Source organism: Alligator sinensis, unplaced genomic scaffold, assembly GCF_000455745.1.
Source record: "Alligator sinensis unplaced genomic scaffold, ASM45574v1 scaffold872_2, whole genome shotgun sequence".
Lineage (NCBI taxonomy): Eukaryota > Metazoa > Chordata > Crocodylia > Alligatoridae > Alligator > Alligator sinensis.
The window spans coordinates 273,006-291,866 of record NW_005842132.1 but is presented as its reverse complement, the minus strand read 5'-3'; the positions used below and the strand labels follow the sequence as shown (position 1 = coordinate 291,866).

The window sequence follows — 18,861 nt, the reverse complement described above, 5'->3', positions numbered from 1 at the left end:
CTGAACGTGCTTTCTGTTCTCTTGTGTCACAGGAACAACAGGCTGGTGACCCTGCTGGCCGTTGGAGGGTGGAACTTTGACATGAAGACGTAAGAGCTTTTCCTTGTGTCTCCGTATCACTACACTGATGGGGATGCCAACATCTCGGCACCATGCAGCCTTTGAGTGCTGCACTGGAGCCGGTGCTGGTCTGGGTGTTGACTTCAGTGGGCGTGGGACTGTGCTCCTCGTGGTCGAATGACATTGCAGATAACTCGATGCAAATGTTGGTAGGGATCAAGGAACAGGCTGGATATTGACAGTACTATGGGTGCAGGTGATACTAGAAATGTAGTAAGGGAAGAAGTTGGATGTGAAGATTTATTATGCAGATAGAAAAGCAGTGACATGAGGAGGATGGCGGGAGGGTTCATGAGAGCAAGTGCGCATTGCATGGTGATAACAAAAATAAGATAGCTGTTTTTCCAAGTTCAGTTAGTTTTGCAGAATCCTTCATTTTTAAAATGATAAGCCAAAGGCAGAGTAGGGTGGCACCTTGGAGACAAACTGCTTAGAAAAATAAGCTTTGCCTTATGTATGGTCTTCAGAGACTATGGATTCTTATTCTGTTCCTTCAACTAGCTTTTATAACGCCTGTATCCTTCAGTGGGATTATTCCCTTGTTTATTTCTATTGAGTTATCCAACCTACCTCCCCTTTCTCAGTACAGCCCCCACACCCATCTTCTGAATTTATTTTTTTTCCTACATAGTATCCCTTCCTTATGCAAGTCTATTCATAACATCTCATAAAGTAGGCCGTAGCCCACAAAAGTGTATGCCTCTCTGAGCCAGTTATTTGATAAAGTACCACCCTGTCACCCTTCTGCCTGACGTCAGAGTAACACAGATAACTCTCAGAAAAAATGCCTCAATATTCTTTGATTTGTAAATCTTGATTATTTTTTTTTTTTCATTCACAATCATTTTGGTGTTGAAACTTTGCACCAATTCAATTTCAGAAGACTATAAGCACATAAAACAATTCTTCTAGGCAAATGGAATATTTTATCTGAAGTTCAACAAACCACATTTTTCTTTTTAGCTTTTGTGTTTTGGACTTGCCTGTGAACTGAAATTCAGTATTTCACATGGCTCCAGATACTGCAACAGTGGAAATTCCTAAAGGGATTATGGTTACTTCAAACATAAACTGGTGATATGATGATGATATGATAATGGAGATAAAAAGCCCGTTGTTCATTAACTCAAGTCTGTTAACGTGAATGGAAGTATTTCCATTGATTTTAAGTTTTTTAGATCAAGTAAATAGTAAAAATAATGCCCTGCTAGGGTATTAATGGTGCTGTGACTCAACTGGAAAGATGAAAAAAATGATGGTGGAACCAGTGCCTGCACATTAACAGTAGAGATTTGGATGGAAAAAACTTTAATGAAAATAGCATCGTGCTCTTCATACTCTGGAGATCAGTGGTAACTGCACCATTTATGCATGGAAAAGAGAATTGGGAGATATTATTGAATAGTGATTGTTAATGACCAAAAGAACGATCTTAATTATCATGGGGTTGGGGCTTTAGAACGATAGGGATCCAAAAAGCCATTTTGTGAAACAAACACAATAACGCTGCAGTCCTGTGCGTTGGTGGGAAGAGGATGAGAACTCATGCCACATAATTCTCTTCTCCCCAGGTTCACTCAAATGGTTGCCTCGCAAGCAAATCGTAAGACCTTCATTGACTCTGTGGTTGCGTACCTCCGCAAATTTGAGTTTGATGGGATTGACCTGGATTTTGAATACCCAGGTTCCCGAGGCAGCCCCCCTGAAGACAAGCATCGCTTCACCATCTTGATTCGGGTGAGGAAACACTAGCTATTCTTTATTTGAGATGTAGCTAAGCAGTCTAGGAGCATGGAGCTGTGCATCACTGGTTTTGCCCTGGGGCTGCAGATATCATTTTAATGATTAGCATGAGGAAAAAAAAAAAACAATTATAGAAATATGGCGAGGGGATTTGCTTAGGACATTCTGTTTAAGGGCTTTTGGGGCAACTAGGCATGGAAGGAACATTCAGAAGATTATTGAGCTTGTTAGAAAAGAGGAGGCAGCTGAAATGTTTCCACATAGATACGACTGGGCACAAAAGTTTTCGAACTGGAGTCACTAACAACTAAACTGTCTTTTCAGGAAATGCTGGAAGCCTTCAAGGCAGAAGCCACAAGCACTGGAAAGCCACGATTGTTGCTTACAGCAGCAGTAGCTGCCGGCAAAGGAACCATTGATGCTGGCTATGAGATAGCTGAGATAGGGAAGTAAGTAGCCCGTTTCCATGTTGGGCATACAATGGTAATATCTGGGCACTCTGCCGCCTTGACCCTTGTGCCATCGTTTACATCTGTGTACAGAGGGTGTGTAAAGTGCTGCTGATCTGCAGACTGTAGTGTTCACACATTCTCTTTGCACAGGTATAAATGCCTGCATGAGGCACAAGGAGATGGAGATCAGACCCGTTGTCTAAGTGCTGGGTGATCCATTGTGTGTTGACTGATGGGTCTGAATGGATCTCATTCCTCATGGTTATTTTAACTTGTGTTGACTTGAAACCAGGCTCCTGGATTTCATCAGCGTGATGACCTATGACTTCCATGGAGGCTGGGATCCGGTCACAGGACACAACAGCCCCTTGTATCAAGGCTCCACTGACCAGGGTGATATGAAGTATTTCAACAGTGTAAGGCAACTGGCAGCTACCTTCTTTCTTTCCCCAAGAGCTTCTCTTCAGAGTGGCAGGCATGGATTGTGCCTTTTCCCATTTCTTTCTCTGTAGAAATATGCCATGGAGTACTGGAACAACAAGGGTGTCCCAGCTGAGAAGCTCCTCATGGGGTTCCCCACCTACGGGCGCACCTTCAAGCTCAGCAGCAGTGTCACATCTGTGGGAGCGCCTGCATCTGGGGCTGGCTCTGCTGGGCCTTACACCCGTGAGGCTGGCTTTTGGGCCTACTACGAGGTAAAAAGCTTGAGATTTTCTGCATGAGCTGGGATAAACTGATGCAATTCCCTCATGAATCTCATTAGAAACTAAACTTGATCTGAGCTTTCTAGAGGCCGAGAAGCAAAAAGTGCAAAGTTGATCTTAAGGTATGTCTACATTTGAATGCTTTTACACAGGACAGAATGTGGGGTGTGAAGCACAGGAAGAAAATGATCATAATGATCCCTTCTTCCCCCTGAACAGGAAATGGAATAGCTGTGGGTAGGCTAATTGCTCTGTCACTTGGCAGTTCCAAGCAGCCATCCTAAAGTGACACAGAAATGTGGGCAACCTGCTTCAAGTTCAGGACGCAGCCTGTGTAGAGCAGGGTGCAGTGTGTTTAAGGTGGTGTTAAAGGGCAGAGTAAAGTTCCCAACCAGACAGCTTCATTTCCATCATTTTTGTTGAAGTGCTGTTGGGTTGGATCTCTGGAAGAGGTCCATCTTGCACACTTTCTGAAGGGGAAGTGAGTCGATGGAAGCTGCACAACACAGTCTCCGTGGCCTTTCTTCTTCCAAATTACCTGGGCCAAAGCAGTGGCTGGTGCAAAGTAGAGGAAGGACATTCTAAAATGCATTTTGCTTCAGTAGAAAGTGAAGGGCCATTTTACAGACAGGGGAATGATGGAACAAAGCAGGGACCTGTTCACATCTCCTCCTCTCAAACATGCATCCTACCACTAAGGCTGCCAGAGGTGGGTAGGGCTGGTTCTCCATCATTATAGGCTTCTCTAGAGGCAAATTAACATTTAACTGGTCTCTTTTGTGGCTGGACTGGCATAAAGCGGAATAAGGAAGGGACAAGATACGACCCATTGCCTTTGCATTGTGGCTTCTGAACGAGGGCCGTTGCATGTTAACACCATTCTCTTCTGCAGATTTGCACGTTCCTACGGAGTGCTTCAGTATGCTGGATTAATGACCAGAAAGTCCCATACGCCTACAAAGGGAACGAATGGGCTGGGTTTGACAATGTTTGCAGCTACAAACACAAAGTAAGGTCTTTAACGCTTTAAAGCAATTTGTAGGTTTACTCTGCTCCTGCTGCTAGAATGTGCTTTAATTCAATAGAGGGGTTTTTCATTAAATGAATATATTAGGAGACTCATGCATGTTGTGAATATGAGGTGACTATTTCACAAAGCATTTGTTTCTGAATTGGGACACTCCTGCGTGGAAGTGTTGTGATGTATCATGATCCAATGAGCTGCTGATTTCAATGTTTGTGTTGTAACTCTTGGAGAAAAATATTGGGGAAACTGTACTGAGTCATTTGATGTTTGTGGCAGGTCAAGTACCTGAAGGAGAAGAAGTTTGGAGGAGCCATGGTCTGGACAATTGACCTGGATGACTTCCTGGGCACTTTCTGCAATGAAGGAAAATATCCTCTGATAACTGAGCTGAAGAGACTGCTTGAAACAAATGGTATGATGATGTTGATCTTGATTTCAAGCCTGTATAATTAGGAAGCTCACTAATCCTGTTGAATATGGTTTGGATGAAAGTCACCTATGCATAAATGACCATAACAATCTTTTGGTATGACTATAGCCTTGCTTAGGCTCTCAAAATAGGCATTAAGAAGAACTTAAGCACTACAATGTCTTTGTGCAGGTCCTTTGTACAGATGGAAGTGTTATCCCAAAAGCTCATATTTGGAACCTAATATGGTTTGCACTTGACCCCTATGAAAATCTCTCATATCAGGTTATGGATGGTTTTGGTTCTGCAACCCACTTCTCAGAGCGTGCAATGCATCCCTCTGCTGCACATGATCTGCCAAGGTTGGCAGTCTGCTGCAGCACCAGTATTTATTGGTGCTTCATTGTTGTCATGAAGCTCTGCAGACTCGCACTCTTATCTCTGATGCAGCCAGCTCTGATCCTGCATGGTCTTTACAAATCAGGTAATAGGGTCTAGAAAGGTAGTCAGCCATATGAAAATGTACATGTCCTTGGGGTCTGTCCACATATGTGATGTTAATGCATTGGGAATTATTTATTGTAGAACCAGTTGTTGCTGATTGTCCTAAAGACAAATCCTGCAACACGGGTGGAGGGACGACAACTCCTACACCTTCACCTCCTACTGGTCCCACGCCTAACAACGAGTTTTGTTCTGGGAAAGAAGACAGAACCTATGCTGACCCGGCAGACCGTACGAAATTCTACATGTGTGCTGGGGGCAGAACATACAGCTTCTCCTGTCAAGCAGGCCTGGTCTTTGATGAGAGCTGCACGTGCTGCAACTATCCCAAATATTAACGCCATCTCTGGCTCAGAACAAACAATAGTCTTTAAAATCATGTAACCCTCAAAACCCACTTTGGAATCTCCCTTTCCTCATAAATAAAGCCAGCAAGCAGAGATTGAGCATAATACGTTGGTTGTCTTTCCTCTGTGTTTTAATGGGAATAAATAATAGTTTCATTTATGCAATGTGTTTGCCGCTATTGTATCACAAGTTGCATACACCTCATAATCACCTGACACCAAATCTGGCAGGCAGGCACGTCTCAAGTTGACTTCCTACAGCTCGGATCTGCTTCCTTCTCGGTCTCCATTCTTATAGTAAGCACATCTCTCTTAAAAGGGGTACTTTTCACTCGGATGTCTCAAAAGGAAAGCGATTATCCTCAGACCCATTTACAGATAGGTTTAGGCACAGAGTGAAAGTGAGCCTTTTAAGTTGTCACGGGAGATTAGTGCCAGACCTGGAGACATAGCTCTCCTCATGGTTTATCCAGTGCCCTTGCAAAGTCTGGTATGACTAAACCTGGAGTATTTGATAGTGCAGATGTAGGAAAGAGTTTGATCCATGTCCCAGCAGCTGGAATGTGTCCGTCTCCATGGAGGTGATAGTGACCCTGGGGTGCTTATCACCAGCCATCGTTCTATGGATAATCCCACGGGCCAAATCCATTGGATTAATTCTCCTTCTTGGCTGGAGTGACAGCACATTAGGTATCTTTGTGCAGAGTTCAACCCTGTTCAGAGTAGTCAGCCCACATCTTGAAGGATAAATTTGAAGACACATGAAGCCTAATAAAGTTGGCCCTTATTGCCACTTTCACAGATTTAAATTGCATGCCATTTCATTTGAGAAAACATTAATAAGCACAGTGATAATAGGAGTGACACTGAGCTAAACTGGATACTGATATGGGGAATCAGGTCTCTCGTGATACCCCTCTCTCAGAAAGAATTTAGTATTCATTTTCTCAGGCTGGAGAGTCTAGTGTAAGGCATTTTTTGTCACTAAAAAGGCACTAAAAAAAAAAATCTTAGAACCAGCTGACTCTGCTTTCCACAGAAAGATTTCATGAAGAAGGGCCTGTACAACCTGCTTGCATATAAGGAGCCCTTCACAGCTGTTCCATCTGAATATACTGGCACACATTGCACTTGAGAAAATCCTGTTTATCAAGTCTGCTCACTGCGTCCAGGCAGAAAAAATTGTTCACCTGTTCCTGAAAGACTTGCACCAACTTGCTCTGAAGAATAAGTCTTCCAGCTCTTGGTACACATTCTACCTTTATATAATCAGGAACCATGAGCTTAGGGAAATTTTTTGGGAAAATGATCAAAATGAGAGAAAATGCAGTCCCTTTCTGTTGGCGTAATGAGTCATCTGTCACGGACAAAAGCTCAGCAGAAGCTGTCGCATTTAGTCAAAGAGTAGCATTAATATACGTAGGGCTTTGTTAACTGGGATTTGCATGAAGACAAAGAGAATGTGTACATGTTGTGGCAGGCTGCAAAGGGTTTGCTACAGGGGTGGCCAGGAAATGGAAGGGAAAATCTTCCACTGCACTGTATCTATTGGAAGGAATATGCTTAATTGGACATGCATGTTGTGAACAGATCAGAGAAGGTCCTTGAGCTTTTGCCCATAAGAGGTATTTTACCATGTCAATATGAGTCAGTCAGGAAATTTGTGTTTAATTCAGGTTCCTAACAGCACTTTCCTCTCTCTCTCAAATAGAATTTGGAGTGCTCATTACTGACAATGAGTTAAATGTGGTCATTGATCTTGCTTTGGTTAGCCAGTCTGTCAAGGATATTGATTTATTGCATTTATTTGCATCACTGTAGTAGGAGTCCTGGTCGTAAATCAGGACCCTCCCGCGCTGAGCACGATACAAACAGAACTAAGAGGTGCCTTTCACAACAGTAAAATGTACGTGTAAGACAGAGGGCACAGCTAAACGCATGGGGGAGCACAAAATAAAAATGAACCAATATTAGTGACCGTGATGGACAGTGATCCTAGAGTGCTCTAGTGGCCAATGCGTTAAGATTTTTGTAAGCAACATAACAACGTAGAGGTCTTTTAAGGAGGTATTAGAAGAGAATAACGAGAGAGCAAACTGGGTATTTCCAGAGATCTTTTCCCAAATGTGAGGCACAGGTTTGGACAAAGCACAAGATGTTTGCTTGGAAGTGTAACAAGTGAGTGATGAAACCTGGTTAGTGGCTGGCTAAGGGTGGGAGCTGATAGCTCAACAGAGATGATAGGGAAGGGTGGGGAACAGCTGTGGGGAGCCTTTGGAAGCAATGGCAGGTAGATTGTTTTATATGACGGAGTAACGGGGGCAATGGAGAGATGCAGAGGGAAGGTGAGATAGTCCAAGCAGCAGGCTAGAGAAATGATCTTTGCAGCAGCATCTGCAATGCATGCAAGTGGGAAAAGCTTGTGTGTGTTCTGGGAAGAGAAAAGGAAGTTGATATAACTGAGATAGGAGGTGAATGAGTGGTTGGGGGTTTTTTTTTGGAGGGGGGGGTTGGTTTGTTTTTTTTTTAAATTCTGGGTGTATAAAACACGGCTTAGGAAAGGTCATACCTTAAGATGTTCTGCAGAAAGGACTGACAAGGTCTAGACACAACTCCTCACATCCAAGCTAGAGAAGGGTCTGATGACATTTGGAGGAAGGAGAATGGTGGTGTTAAGTACAACAAATAAGAAAGAAGTTAAGGAACAGAGCTTGTGGGGAGACCAGATCCAGAGCTTTGCTTTAGCTATGTTGAACTTGAACCAACAGCAAGACATCCACAAGGAGCTATCAAAGAGACAAGCCAAGGTTTTGTTATGGACAGGAGGTAGGAGTGGTAGCTCTGAGAGTTGTCACCACAGAGCTGATACTTGAATTTGTATTTACAGATGGGTTTACTCAGACAGATTATTTCAGGTCCGTGCTTTCTTAGCTGTTTTGGCCTCAGCCACCCTTCTTTCTCTGCTTGAGGATACCACGGAAGTCAAATCTGGATTCTTATTTTGGTAGATTGAGGTGAAATCCAGGTTCCACTCAGGTCAATTGAAAAACTCCCATTGGCTTTGATGCAACTGGGATTTAAGCACTGGTGTTTGTACTGTATTTGGGGAAGGAGACATACTCAAGGAGTTCATAGAAAGATAGCAGTTAGAGTAGGAATGTCGGAATAAATTATTTTCTTTCCCATAAACACATGGCAGTTCCTTAGTTTCTTTTAAAATGGCATTGTTACAATCGTTGATGTAGACTTGAGAAGAAGTTGGCTTTATGGGGAGGTCCGACAGAGGATATGGTGTTTGTCTAGTGCACAGGGTGGAGATGTCTGTTCTCTTCCCCAGTAGGATCATACCACATTAGCGCCCGTGGGTTTTTCCTTTGATAACCTTCCCGAGTGACAGGCTGGGCCCTGTCAATGTGTCGGTCCCTTTGTGCTTTCTCAGCCTTTGCTGCACTGTGCATTATTGTGTTCATCTCTCAAGAGAGAAGAACCTAATGCCGGTTGTATTGCCTTGACAGCACTTGGAAGAGGAAAGCAACCACAAGGTCATTTTTGTGCCAGGTGTGTGTTGACTTCTGGGGCAAAAGGGAAAAAGAGTCCGTAAAGTTACAGGTCAAGGGAGTGGCAATCTGCAAAGTTAAGTGCAGAGGAAGAATCCCAGGGAACATAAGGACGTAAGAAGTGCCATCCTGGGTCGGGCCAATGGTTCATCTAGTGCATTATTCTGTCTCTGACAGTGGCAGAAATGAGTGCTGTAGAGGGAGAGCACTGAGCTGAATATCTCCAGTGATGTATTTGCTATTCAATATCCGCCTTGGGATCCACTGTTATCGGTTTAGAGATGCCAGAGGAAACATCTCCAGCCATTCTGTTTAATAGCCATTAATAGTCTAGCATCCATTAATTTATCCAGTCCCTTTCTGAACCTGGCTATGCTGTCTGTCTCTGTCATCTCTGGTACATGCCCCTCTGGTTTTATCTCATATTCTCTCCAGAAAATAGTGATGTCAAAGTATTCAGGGGATTTATTGAGACTTAGTATGTAAACCCATTTAATAAAGAACTGGGCCAGATCCTCAGCTGGCATAAATGAGACCAACTCTGTTGACTTAAATGGAGCCAACAATAGGGCTGGTCCAATCTGGCATGCAGATTGCATGACTGAGTAATGGAATTGGGTCTCGTGGGTGCAAATGTTACCAAAAGTCTCAGTTGCTTCTGAACATCACTCAGATGCTTCTTGCCATGCCCTTCTACTCATTTTTGGTTAGGTTGAAGAAGAAACAGCCATGAAGGGTGAGAGAGAACTGCACCTCACACCCAGATGGAAGGGGGAGTGTGTGTGCTTAGACCATGAAATGGAGCAAAGCGATCAAATAGAAGGATCTCTTAAGATCAGGATGTTGGATGGACTGGAATATAGAGAATGATTAAGAGAGCATTTAGATCAGGGGTGGGCAAAATGCAGCCTGTGGGTCAGATGCGGCCCACCAGGCCATTCTATCCGGCCCATGGGGCCCCTAAAAAAATTACAAAATTAATATTTATCTGCCCCTGGCTGCCTGTCATGCAGCCCTCAATGGCTTGCAAAACTCAGTAAGCCTGAAATAATTGCCCACCCCTGATCTAGATAGACAGTAACTAAAGTCGGGGGTTATAAGATCCTACAAGTATCTGCAAGGTGTTGCCCACGTGAAGAGAGAGTGATATACTGCAGGCTTTGCCTGGGGGAGTAAGACAACAGTGAGGAAAGAAAATGGCAATAAACTTCAGGACAAACTTCGGGCCACTCTCTTATACGAACGGAAGAAGGAAAATAATAGGTAAGCGAAACACTGGACTGGGAAGAGATATGAGAGTCAATGACCAGAAATTCCTCGCTTTCCTCTCTCTCTATAAGTATGGACAGTGCCTGGCACTGTGGGACCCCTCTTTGAGTTGGGGCCCATCATTGCTACTGCAATAAATGTTAATTGAGGGGCACCACGGCACGTCTCATTGCACTCTGTGATGTATGCCTGGAAAGCATCCTAAATTCTTTCCTGACAGCGTCAAGGAGTTCAAGGGCGATGGAGACCAGAGCGGGCCAGTTAGCCCATGGAAAAGGTGTAATAGTGATCAGAACTAGCGCTCTTAACCTAAGCTTGTGGTTCTTTTAGAGGAAGCTTAACCAATGGCTAGTTTATGGCGCAACTTATTTTTTATCCATGAGTCTGAGCACAGGGTTTCCAGACAAAAAACAAAACCAGGAAGTAGAGAGTTAAATGTGAGCTCAGCCCGGAGATTTGTATGGGCGTGGATATCCACCCAGGGCATAAAATAGACAGAGGCAGCAGGCAGCGAAGAGCAGACGGCTGTCCCAGCTTTTACCCCGGGAGTCTGCCAGGTCTCTGGCTCTGTGACAGGTTTTAATGAAGTTCTAAATTATATGAGCTGCATTGAACATCAGGGCAATGGGTATATATGTAAGGGCTAAAGGGGAAGCTGGCAGAGGAACTTAAAATGCCTGAATTATTTTACAGGTTGGGGTGAAGAAAGAGATTTGTAGGAAGTGCATTGACTGAATCCCGAGAAAGCTTTGATGACTGCACGCTGCGCACTTTTATGCTTGCTTCTACATTGCAGTCAATATTACACCTTGTCCAAGGGCTAACTGGCACACTCTTTTCTCCATCTCTGTGGGCCTCGAATGGTTACTATCGGAGCAGCAAGCCTTGTTTTTTCCATTTTCAAAGTTATCCCTGCTAGGAAAATGCTCTGAAGTTTTATGCTGTTACTGGCGTTGGTTTAGCTCCACTGATGACAGCAACATTGAGAGGCAGTGTGTAAACTGTGTGTGGGGGCAGGGGCACAGGCTTTTTAGTTACTCGGTCACCTTGACTTGCTTTGAGAATAACGACGTGACAGAAAGTACTTGGAGCATGTGCGGCTGCTTGGGACCTTTTCTATCCAAGAGCATCCGCGGTTGCTATTAAGCTCCCTCTACACAACGATGTTCTTTTCATTTATAGGTAATCGCTGAAGCCAACATCTGAAGCAGAGATGGGGAAGATGACGGTATGGGCTGGTGAGTAGATCTGATGTTTTCTCTATGATGTTTTAGCCCTTAAAGCCGGGAGAATCCTTCCTAAGAGAGAGGAGTATGAATGAGATTCAAACCAACTCACTGCCTTTTTAATGTTGCATTATGAAAGAGGGCAGACTATGTGATCATAATGACCTCTTCTGGCCTTAAACATCTATTTATCCATCTGTGAACCAGCCTGTTCCTGCATGGGGATGCTTTTGTTTGGTGCGTAACATTCACTCAAGTGCAAAAGCTGAGCGCACAATCTGTGCAAGAGGAATAAAGTGATTTGGACCCCTCTGTGAAGTGGATTTCACCCAAGATGAGCTACTGAAAAGGACAAAGAATGACTTGGTTTCTAATGCATTCCCCTTTGGTTTGCAGGTTTGGTCATTCTGCTGCAGTTGCACCTGGGTAAGAATCTCTCATTTTCTTTTCAGGTTTATAGTGACTGGGGACCACCAATAGAAATAAAAATGGGTCCAATCCTGAAGTCCATGATTAGTTTTCACTCATTCTAGATGTGGGGAAAATGTCTTTAAAGCTCATGAGAATTTTGCCCGGAGGCAGATGACATGGTTCTCAGCGCAGTACAACTCCAGTGCTTCCTAGGGAGTTACTTCTGACTGACAAGTATGGGATAAAATCAGGCTCTGAATATGGACTTCAGGATTGGGTAAATGTTACACTGTCTGGTTATAAAGGGAGGGGAATTTTTTAAATAACCTGGTGAATCCACATGAACAATATGTACCTTTAACTTCCACTCCATGGTATAGAGCTGATATATGTTTTATGCTTTAGATTTGCATGAAGCCACTTGAGTCGCTTACAATCTAATATGAAAATGGTTTCCACCATCTGCATTATAAATGACAGACATTATTAATAAATATAGCAACACACACCAGGTAGCTTCTCTGAATGAAGCCAGTGAGTCCTTTCTACGTATCCGGTCTGTCACGAAATCAGTCACCCTTCAGAAACACCAATAGAAATCTGGAGAATCAAGCAGCTCCATTTACCATTTGGTGCTCAGTTGCCAGGGAATGCCATGCATGATTTCAAGATTTAGTTTGCCGCCCTAATGTGCAAGTTGTTACTACACAGAATACAGATGAAATCCCTGCTTATCGATTGTAACCAGCTAATTGTGTAGCCATGCTATTTTTGGGATGGCAGCCAGCCCATTAGGTCACTATATTTACCCACCTATTGTATTATGTATGTGATAATACCTGCGGCTAACCCCCATCTTTTTTTTTTTTCAACCAGGCTCTGCCTACAAACTTGTTTGCTACTTCAACAACTGGTCTCAGTTCAGGCCAGAAGCAGCTAAATACACTCCTGAAGATGTAGACCCATTTTTGTGTACCCACTTGATTTATTCCTTTGCTGGAATAAAGGACCATAAGATCACCACTACGGAGTGGAACGATGAAATCCTCTATAGTCAGTTTAATGCTCTAAAGAACAGGTTGGTAACTTCCATCGAGTAAAAAAAAAAACCAAAAACCCAGTTCATTTAAAAGTGACCTTTAGATGGTCCTATGGGGCTTTGTGCTCTTATTTCCTTCTTAAGATTATGCAAAGAAAGCATAAGCTTAAGCCTTACTTCAAAGCTTTGTTTAACTGCTTGCTTTTTCCCTTTCCCATATCTTCTCCTTTTTTGTGTGCATCTAAGTGAATTACTTTTGCACAACTCAGAAGTGTAGTTTGGGGATAGGTTTGTAAAATCCTTAAAAAAAGAGTAGTTAAATAAGTTGTTTGCAAAAGCACACCAGCTCTAGAACTGATACAGTCTGAGTCCCTTTCCCTGCCATTTAAAAAAATGAAGGAATATCTTCTTTGATATCCCTCATGTTTTAATCCCCTGCTAGTACTCGAGTCACCTACAGAGTTTCCTAGGGCAGGCGAGTTCTGAATTTATTCTGTAACCAATAAGCAGCTTCACAGACAACCATGAAAAAACAAAATAAAACAACTCCTATATAATCTTTTTTTAGGGGTTTTTCAGCCTTCTGTTTCTCAGGAAATAGCAAAACAGGAATCAAACATTGTGTCCTTTGCAGTTCACCTTTACAGATTATTAAAAATCTTCTTGCAGTAGGTTCAGGTAACTTTAACAGATGCTATATTTAGGGTTGATATGACGATTTCACACTGAGTTTGCATTTCAAATTTGTTTCAGTGGAGGGTTGCAGGTAGGCCCTAAGTATGATACTATGCTCAAAATTTTGGGCGAGGGTAGGATTGTATTTTTGCTTGTTTGTCTGGGTTGGGGGGGGGGGGGAGTTGAGTTTCAAATTTCTGTTCAAACCCATTGTCAGTGGATTTTCAAGGTCCAGTTTTTTGTGTCAGCAGACTGCAGTGCCACGAGCACAGAAAGCTGGCTGTGCTCTGCCCTCCATCAGACTAGTGTGGATTTGTAGTAATTCCAGAGAGGGGAATGTGAAGAGAAGGAACATTTATAAAGCAGATACCATTTTAAAAAAATGAAAAAGGAAGAATGCATATATTTTAACTCACTTATTTTTTTCCCCCTCCAATTTCCCCTCCTTGATTTCTAGAAATATAAATCTTGTCACCCTTCTGGCTGTTGGAGGTGGAAACTTTGGCAGCCACAAGTAAGCATTTTTCCTTTAATCTTTCAATGGGATGATGGTGGTGGTGAGGACGTGGGTTCTCATATCCTTCTTTTTTTTGGTGCCTGTTAATGAAACCAGTGGTAGTCAGAATAATCAGTGCCAATAACTTTGGGGGACTTGTCATTCTCTTACAGCTAAGTGCATCAGCTCTTGGATCTGATGGCTTTAGTACTTGTTGTGATCAAGCCCTGTTGTTGTAATTTGATGATTATATTAACAATTGATGGCTGTGTAATGAAGAGAGAGTTGTAACAGAATAATAGAAAATCAGGGATGGAGGAAATCTCAGGATATCATCTAATTTAGCCCCCTGCTCATGGCAGAATCACCCATACCTAAATGATTACTGTCAGAAATGTATCTACCTTAATATTTTTATTTGATTATTTTCCTCTGATGACAGAGGTTACATGGCTTCGATAGGTAAACCAGTCCTGTACTTAAATATCCCTCCAATTTAATTTTTTTCCCTAATATCTAACCTAGATCTCCCTTGTTCCGTGTTAATCACATTACTGTATCTCCAGGGGAGATGGAGAACAGTTTGTAACCTTCCTTCCTGCAGTATTTTTTTTACATTTGAAGACTGCTAACATGTCTGTCCTTGGCCTTCTCTTGTTTGAGCAAATAACTCTGTTATTTCAACCTTTCTTCATAGGTCATGACTTTCACACTTGTGTTCATTTTTTGTTGCTCTCCTTTGGCCCCTCTCCTTTCTTGAAGTGCGGTGCCCAAAATCAGATGCGCTTCTCTAGCTGAAGCCTAACCAGTGCTGAGTAGTGTAGAAAGATTACTTCTGATGCCTTACAAACAATCCTGAAGTTTATATATCCCAGTAGGTGCATCTACATGTGACAATAATGCACAGCAATAAACTCCGGTGCAGATCACACCAGAGTTTATTGTTTCCGGGCTCTGCATTTGAATGTGCACCTGGGAACACATCGTGTTGAGCCAGGTCAGTGCTGCCCCAGCTGGCAGGGGGCCCTGGGGTGGCACCCTGCCAGCCTGCAGCTACTGCGACCTGGCATAACGTGCTGCAGAAGGGCTGGCTGGGGCATGAGGATGCTCCATTGTGGGGCTAGCCAGCAGGCAGCCCCTGCGCTGAAGCACCCCCATGCCCCAGCCAGCCCCACCTGCATCTACGCATTCACTGTAGCAGAGTAAAAAACTCCACCGCCAGATAGTGCTTGTATTTACACATACTAACCTATACCAGAGTTAATTCGTTTACTCTGTCCTAATAGCACTGCAGGTTTAAATGCTTACTCCGGAGTTAATTAGGTAACTGCAGCAAACGTCTCGTGTAGATGCAGCCAGCATGGTGCTGGCTTTTTTTGAAACAGCATTATGCAACAATGCTTCAGTGGTGTGGGTGGGGGGAAAGGTATAGGAAAGAGAAGGACAGAAATAATGAAAGCAATTCAGTCACATAATATCAACAGAGAAATAAGGCTGGAGAGGCAGCGGATGGTATGATCCTACGCTGACTTAAACCAGCTGAAAATCAGGCTCGTTGGAAGTACTGGCACACACCGAAGGCCAGGATGAGGTTAATAATGCACTTGTCAAGTAAAATGTACGCTTCCAGATTTACTGCCGTGGTGTCCTCTGCTGCCAACCGTAAAACATTCATTGATTCAGTGATTGCTTTCCTTCGCAAGCACAAGTTTGATGGGCTGGACCTTGATTGGGAATTTCCAGCTTCCGGAGGAAGTCCTCCAGAGGATAAGCACCTCTTCACCATCCTGGTTCAGGTAAAACCTCTACAAGAGCATTTTGGGTCTGATTCTGAGCTCCCTGAAGTTGCTGTAGTGTTCAAAGTAGCTGCTGATGTCTACCCCCATAATAACAGGTATACCTGAAATGAGCTTCCTTTGGTCTTAAGGGATATGTAAGCACAAGCAGCCTTATGGGGATTGTGGAAATATCCACATCAAAAACAAAACACCTTCATGCCCATTAAATGAGTCTTTGTACTGAGATAGCAAACCCAGGCATTGTTCTTGTTCCCATTTCTAGGAAATGGTAGCAGCTTTTGCCAAGGAGGGTCAACAAACAGGACATCCAAGGCTGTTGCTTTCATCAGCTGTATCAGGCGTCAAAGGTATCATCGATACTGCATATGAAACTGCTGCACTAGGAAGGTAATTCAAATATTTTCTACAAGGTAGCCAAAACAGTACAACTTCCTGCCTCCAAGGATATAAACAGAAAGCTACAGATTGCATGGCACATTGTCTGTATTTTGCATTTATTCATACAGACCTAACTGCCACCAGGAGGTAATTATTCTGAAAAATAATTTGTAAAATATTCTGAAATTATTCTGGGTCTTTGTTTTCCTTTTTCCTATATATGTAAAAGAGTAATTCGATGGACTCAACCCCCAGGGTTAATTTGGATCTGAGTTCCATTCTAAAGCTTGTCGGCGGAGGAGGGTTAGCTAAAAGGTTACATTTGGACCCAAATCTACATTATATGTTCTAATTCGGTATCAGAAAATGACTCCGAAGCACTTCTATATTTGTCATGTATATCTGTGACCTCCCCAGTCCCATACCTCATTACCATGAGTGCTTTCAGACCCATACGCACCCCCAGAGCTAGAAAGTTCCCAATATTTAGGAACTGGATTTCTTCCCATGGCATTTTTGTTTGTTTTCAGGAGTCTCGATTTTATCAATGTGATGACCTACGACTTCCACGGTAGCTGGAGTTCAGTCACAGGACACAACAGTCCCCTGTACAAAGGCTCGAATGACAAAGTTCCCTTCTACAACGGTGTAAGAGAACAAACAACGGTGCAGGGCTGGATCCAAACCTCAGAGTCCTTCGATTGACTTCAGTGGGCCCACGGTCTTGTATTTGTCTAAGGTTAAGTCACTCAACAGTTAAGATATTTTTTGTTCCTGCTCTTACTGCTGTAGGCTTATGCTATGAAATACTGGGAAGACAATGGCGTCCCAGCTGAGAAGCTCCTCATGGGATTTCCGACGTATGGACGAACTTTCCGACTTTCTACTGGGAATACTGGGGTTGGTGCTCCTGCTTCTGGTCCTGGTGCTCCTGGTGCTTATACCCGATCAGCTGGTGTCTTGGCTTACTTTGAGGTAAACATGTTATGACCATTATATAGGGAACGTATTTGTACTTGTACATGACAGAAATTTGTGCTCAAGAATAGAGCTGTCAGTCGCTTCGAAATCCCTTTGATTTTCTGTCTTCCTAGCACAGTGAATCCGGCTGTTCATGACATCCTTTTTCCGGGTAGGTCTGCACATTTTTAAAAGGAACTACCACCAAATGGATTGAAGCACAAAAAGTCCCATACGCCTTCAAAGACAGAGAATGGGTTGGATATGACAATGAGAGGAGCTTTGAGATAAAGGTTAGTCCCTGTCATTTTTGTGTGACCTTCATTAGAGGGCCTGGAAAATAGAAAAGCACCACTCAGAAAGACCCCCTATAGATAAAGCAATGCAAACTTCCAGGCAAAGGCATAGAGCTGGTTCCTCAGGTGATGTAAATCAGGGTGGCCCAATGAAGTCAATGGAAATATATCAGTTGAGACTGGCTGGGGATCTGACTCCATCAGGGATGAAATCGTGATGTCGCTTATCTTGGAAGGAACGAAGTAGAGAGCCAGAGAGAAGGTATTTCCTGTATGTTTTTATAAGTGAAACTGCTCTAATGGGCTAAAGAAAATTTTGCAATAAAACCAGTATCACCTGTGGCAGGGGCTATATTGTAATGTAATTATAGAAGTCTGGCTGGAGTTAATGGGAGTTTAAGAGGAGCTTAACCTATTTTTGAACCAGTTATTCTCTAAGGTGCCGCCATGCCCAACCTTCTGCCATAGGAGATGAAGATGATTTTCCACATGTAGGCACACACGCACATAGGCAGAACCGACTTTAGTGACCTTTGCACACACATTTAACTGATGCCTGGCCTATAAGTCCTTAAAGATGATCCTTCTTTATGTATCATCTGCTCTCCCCCTTCCAGGGCTGGATCACTGCCTGAGGCACACTGCTATTTCATAGTTTCAGACTGCTGTGCGCAAAGTCTTATTTTCTTTTTCCGCAGGCCAACTTTATAAAGGAGCAGCATTATGGGGGTGCTATGGTTTGGGCTCTTGGCATGGATGACTTCTCTGGCTCTTTCTGTGGGGCAGGAGCCAACCCACTCCTAAAGAAGCTGAAGACTGTCCTTGGAAACTGAATGCCAAATCACTGGCCCAGGAAAGAGCACCGCCACAAAGGGAAAACACCTTATTTGTTATCTAGGGATGCAACCAAGGTTGACTCATCCCAAGGGCAGTTTTTCTTTTGACTTCAGACAATACTAGATCCTAGTGCAGACTGAACATCTGTGTTTCCTAATCTGCTTCTCTAGATCCAGATAGCTGCAAATAAATCTTGTGCTGATAAGGTCTATGAAGCATCAAGGGAAAGGTTGAGTTTCTACCTGAGTACTAGTAGGAGGACAGCCATTCCTTATGCATTCACTCTGATCTGGTCCCAGGTTCAAATGCTGCCACAGGCTATGAATTAACACTCTCATAAACCAGAGATAATTTTAACAACATATACCATATGACATGACAGGCCTAGAAACAAACCATTTCCTCCCCAAACTTTCAAACTCTTGATGTGGACTTGAACTTCCCAGCTAGCCCCTGGCTCCAGAACAGGCCACAACAAAATGCTGACTGCCCCTGAAGTTTCAGATATCTAGAGATGGAGCCATGTTAAAAGCTTCTGATTCTGTTTCATTAAATTAAATCACTCTGGCTACCCCCGTTTCTGTATTGTATCATTGCTGAGCGTTGGGCTTG

The 18,861-nt window shown here is 43.3% G+C and overlaps 2 protein-coding genes across 7 annotated transcripts in view; both read left to right on the top strand.

Annotated features, from left to right (window-relative positions):
- LOC102385764 (acidic mammalian chitinase-like) overlaps positions 1 to 5,401 on the top strand; it is an 8,754-nt gene extending 3,353 nt beyond the window's left edge. For all 3 annotated transcript variants that reach the window (XM_025205869.1, XM_025205870.1, XM_006025038.1), the window contains exons 5-12: positions 33 to 89; positions 1,692 to 1,857; positions 2,188 to 2,312; positions 2,608 to 2,731; positions 2,828 to 3,010; positions 3,912 to 4,028; positions 4,323 to 4,458; positions 5,041 to 5,401. In XM_025205869.1, coding sequence (XP_025061654.1) covers positions 33 to 89; positions 1,692 to 1,857; positions 2,188 to 2,312; positions 2,608 to 2,731; positions 2,828 to 3,010; positions 3,912 to 4,028; positions 4,323 to 4,458; positions 5,041 to 5,297 — 1,165 coding nt within the window. In that variant the 3' untranslated portion in view covers positions 5,298 to 5,401. The remainder of the gene's footprint in view (positions 1 to 32; positions 90 to 1,691; positions 1,858 to 2,187; positions 2,313 to 2,607; positions 2,732 to 2,827; positions 3,011 to 3,911; positions 4,029 to 4,322; positions 4,459 to 5,040) is intronic.
- A 5,173-nt stretch (positions 5,402 to 10,574) lies between these two features.
- LOC102385031 (acidic mammalian chitinase-like) lies at positions 10,575 to 18,820 on the top strand. 4 transcript variants are annotated; one of them, XM_014520575.2, is made up of 11 exons: positions 10,575 to 10,708; positions 11,315 to 11,370; positions 11,755 to 11,784; positions 12,646 to 12,847; positions 13,941 to 13,997; positions 15,610 to 15,775; positions 16,041 to 16,165; positions 16,687 to 16,804; positions 16,949 to 17,131; positions 17,293 to 17,409; positions 18,111 to 18,820. In XM_014520575.2, exons 2-11 carry the CDS (start codon positions 11,346 to 11,348, stop codon positions 18,243 to 18,245), a joined length of 1,158 nt encoding a protein of 385 aa, XP_014376061.1. In that variant the 5' UTR covers positions 10,575 to 10,708; positions 11,315 to 11,345; the 3' UTR covers positions 18,246 to 18,820. The 4 variants fall into 4 exon arrangements, with proteins under 4 accessions (XP_014376061.1, XP_014376063.1, XP_006025096.1 ...); XM_006025034.1 differs by having other exon boundaries at positions 10,639 to 10,689; XM_006025035.1 differs by lacking the exon at positions 10,575 to 10,708 and adding an exon at positions 10,736 to 10,760.
- Positions 18,821 to 18,861: the final 41 nt, after the last annotated feature.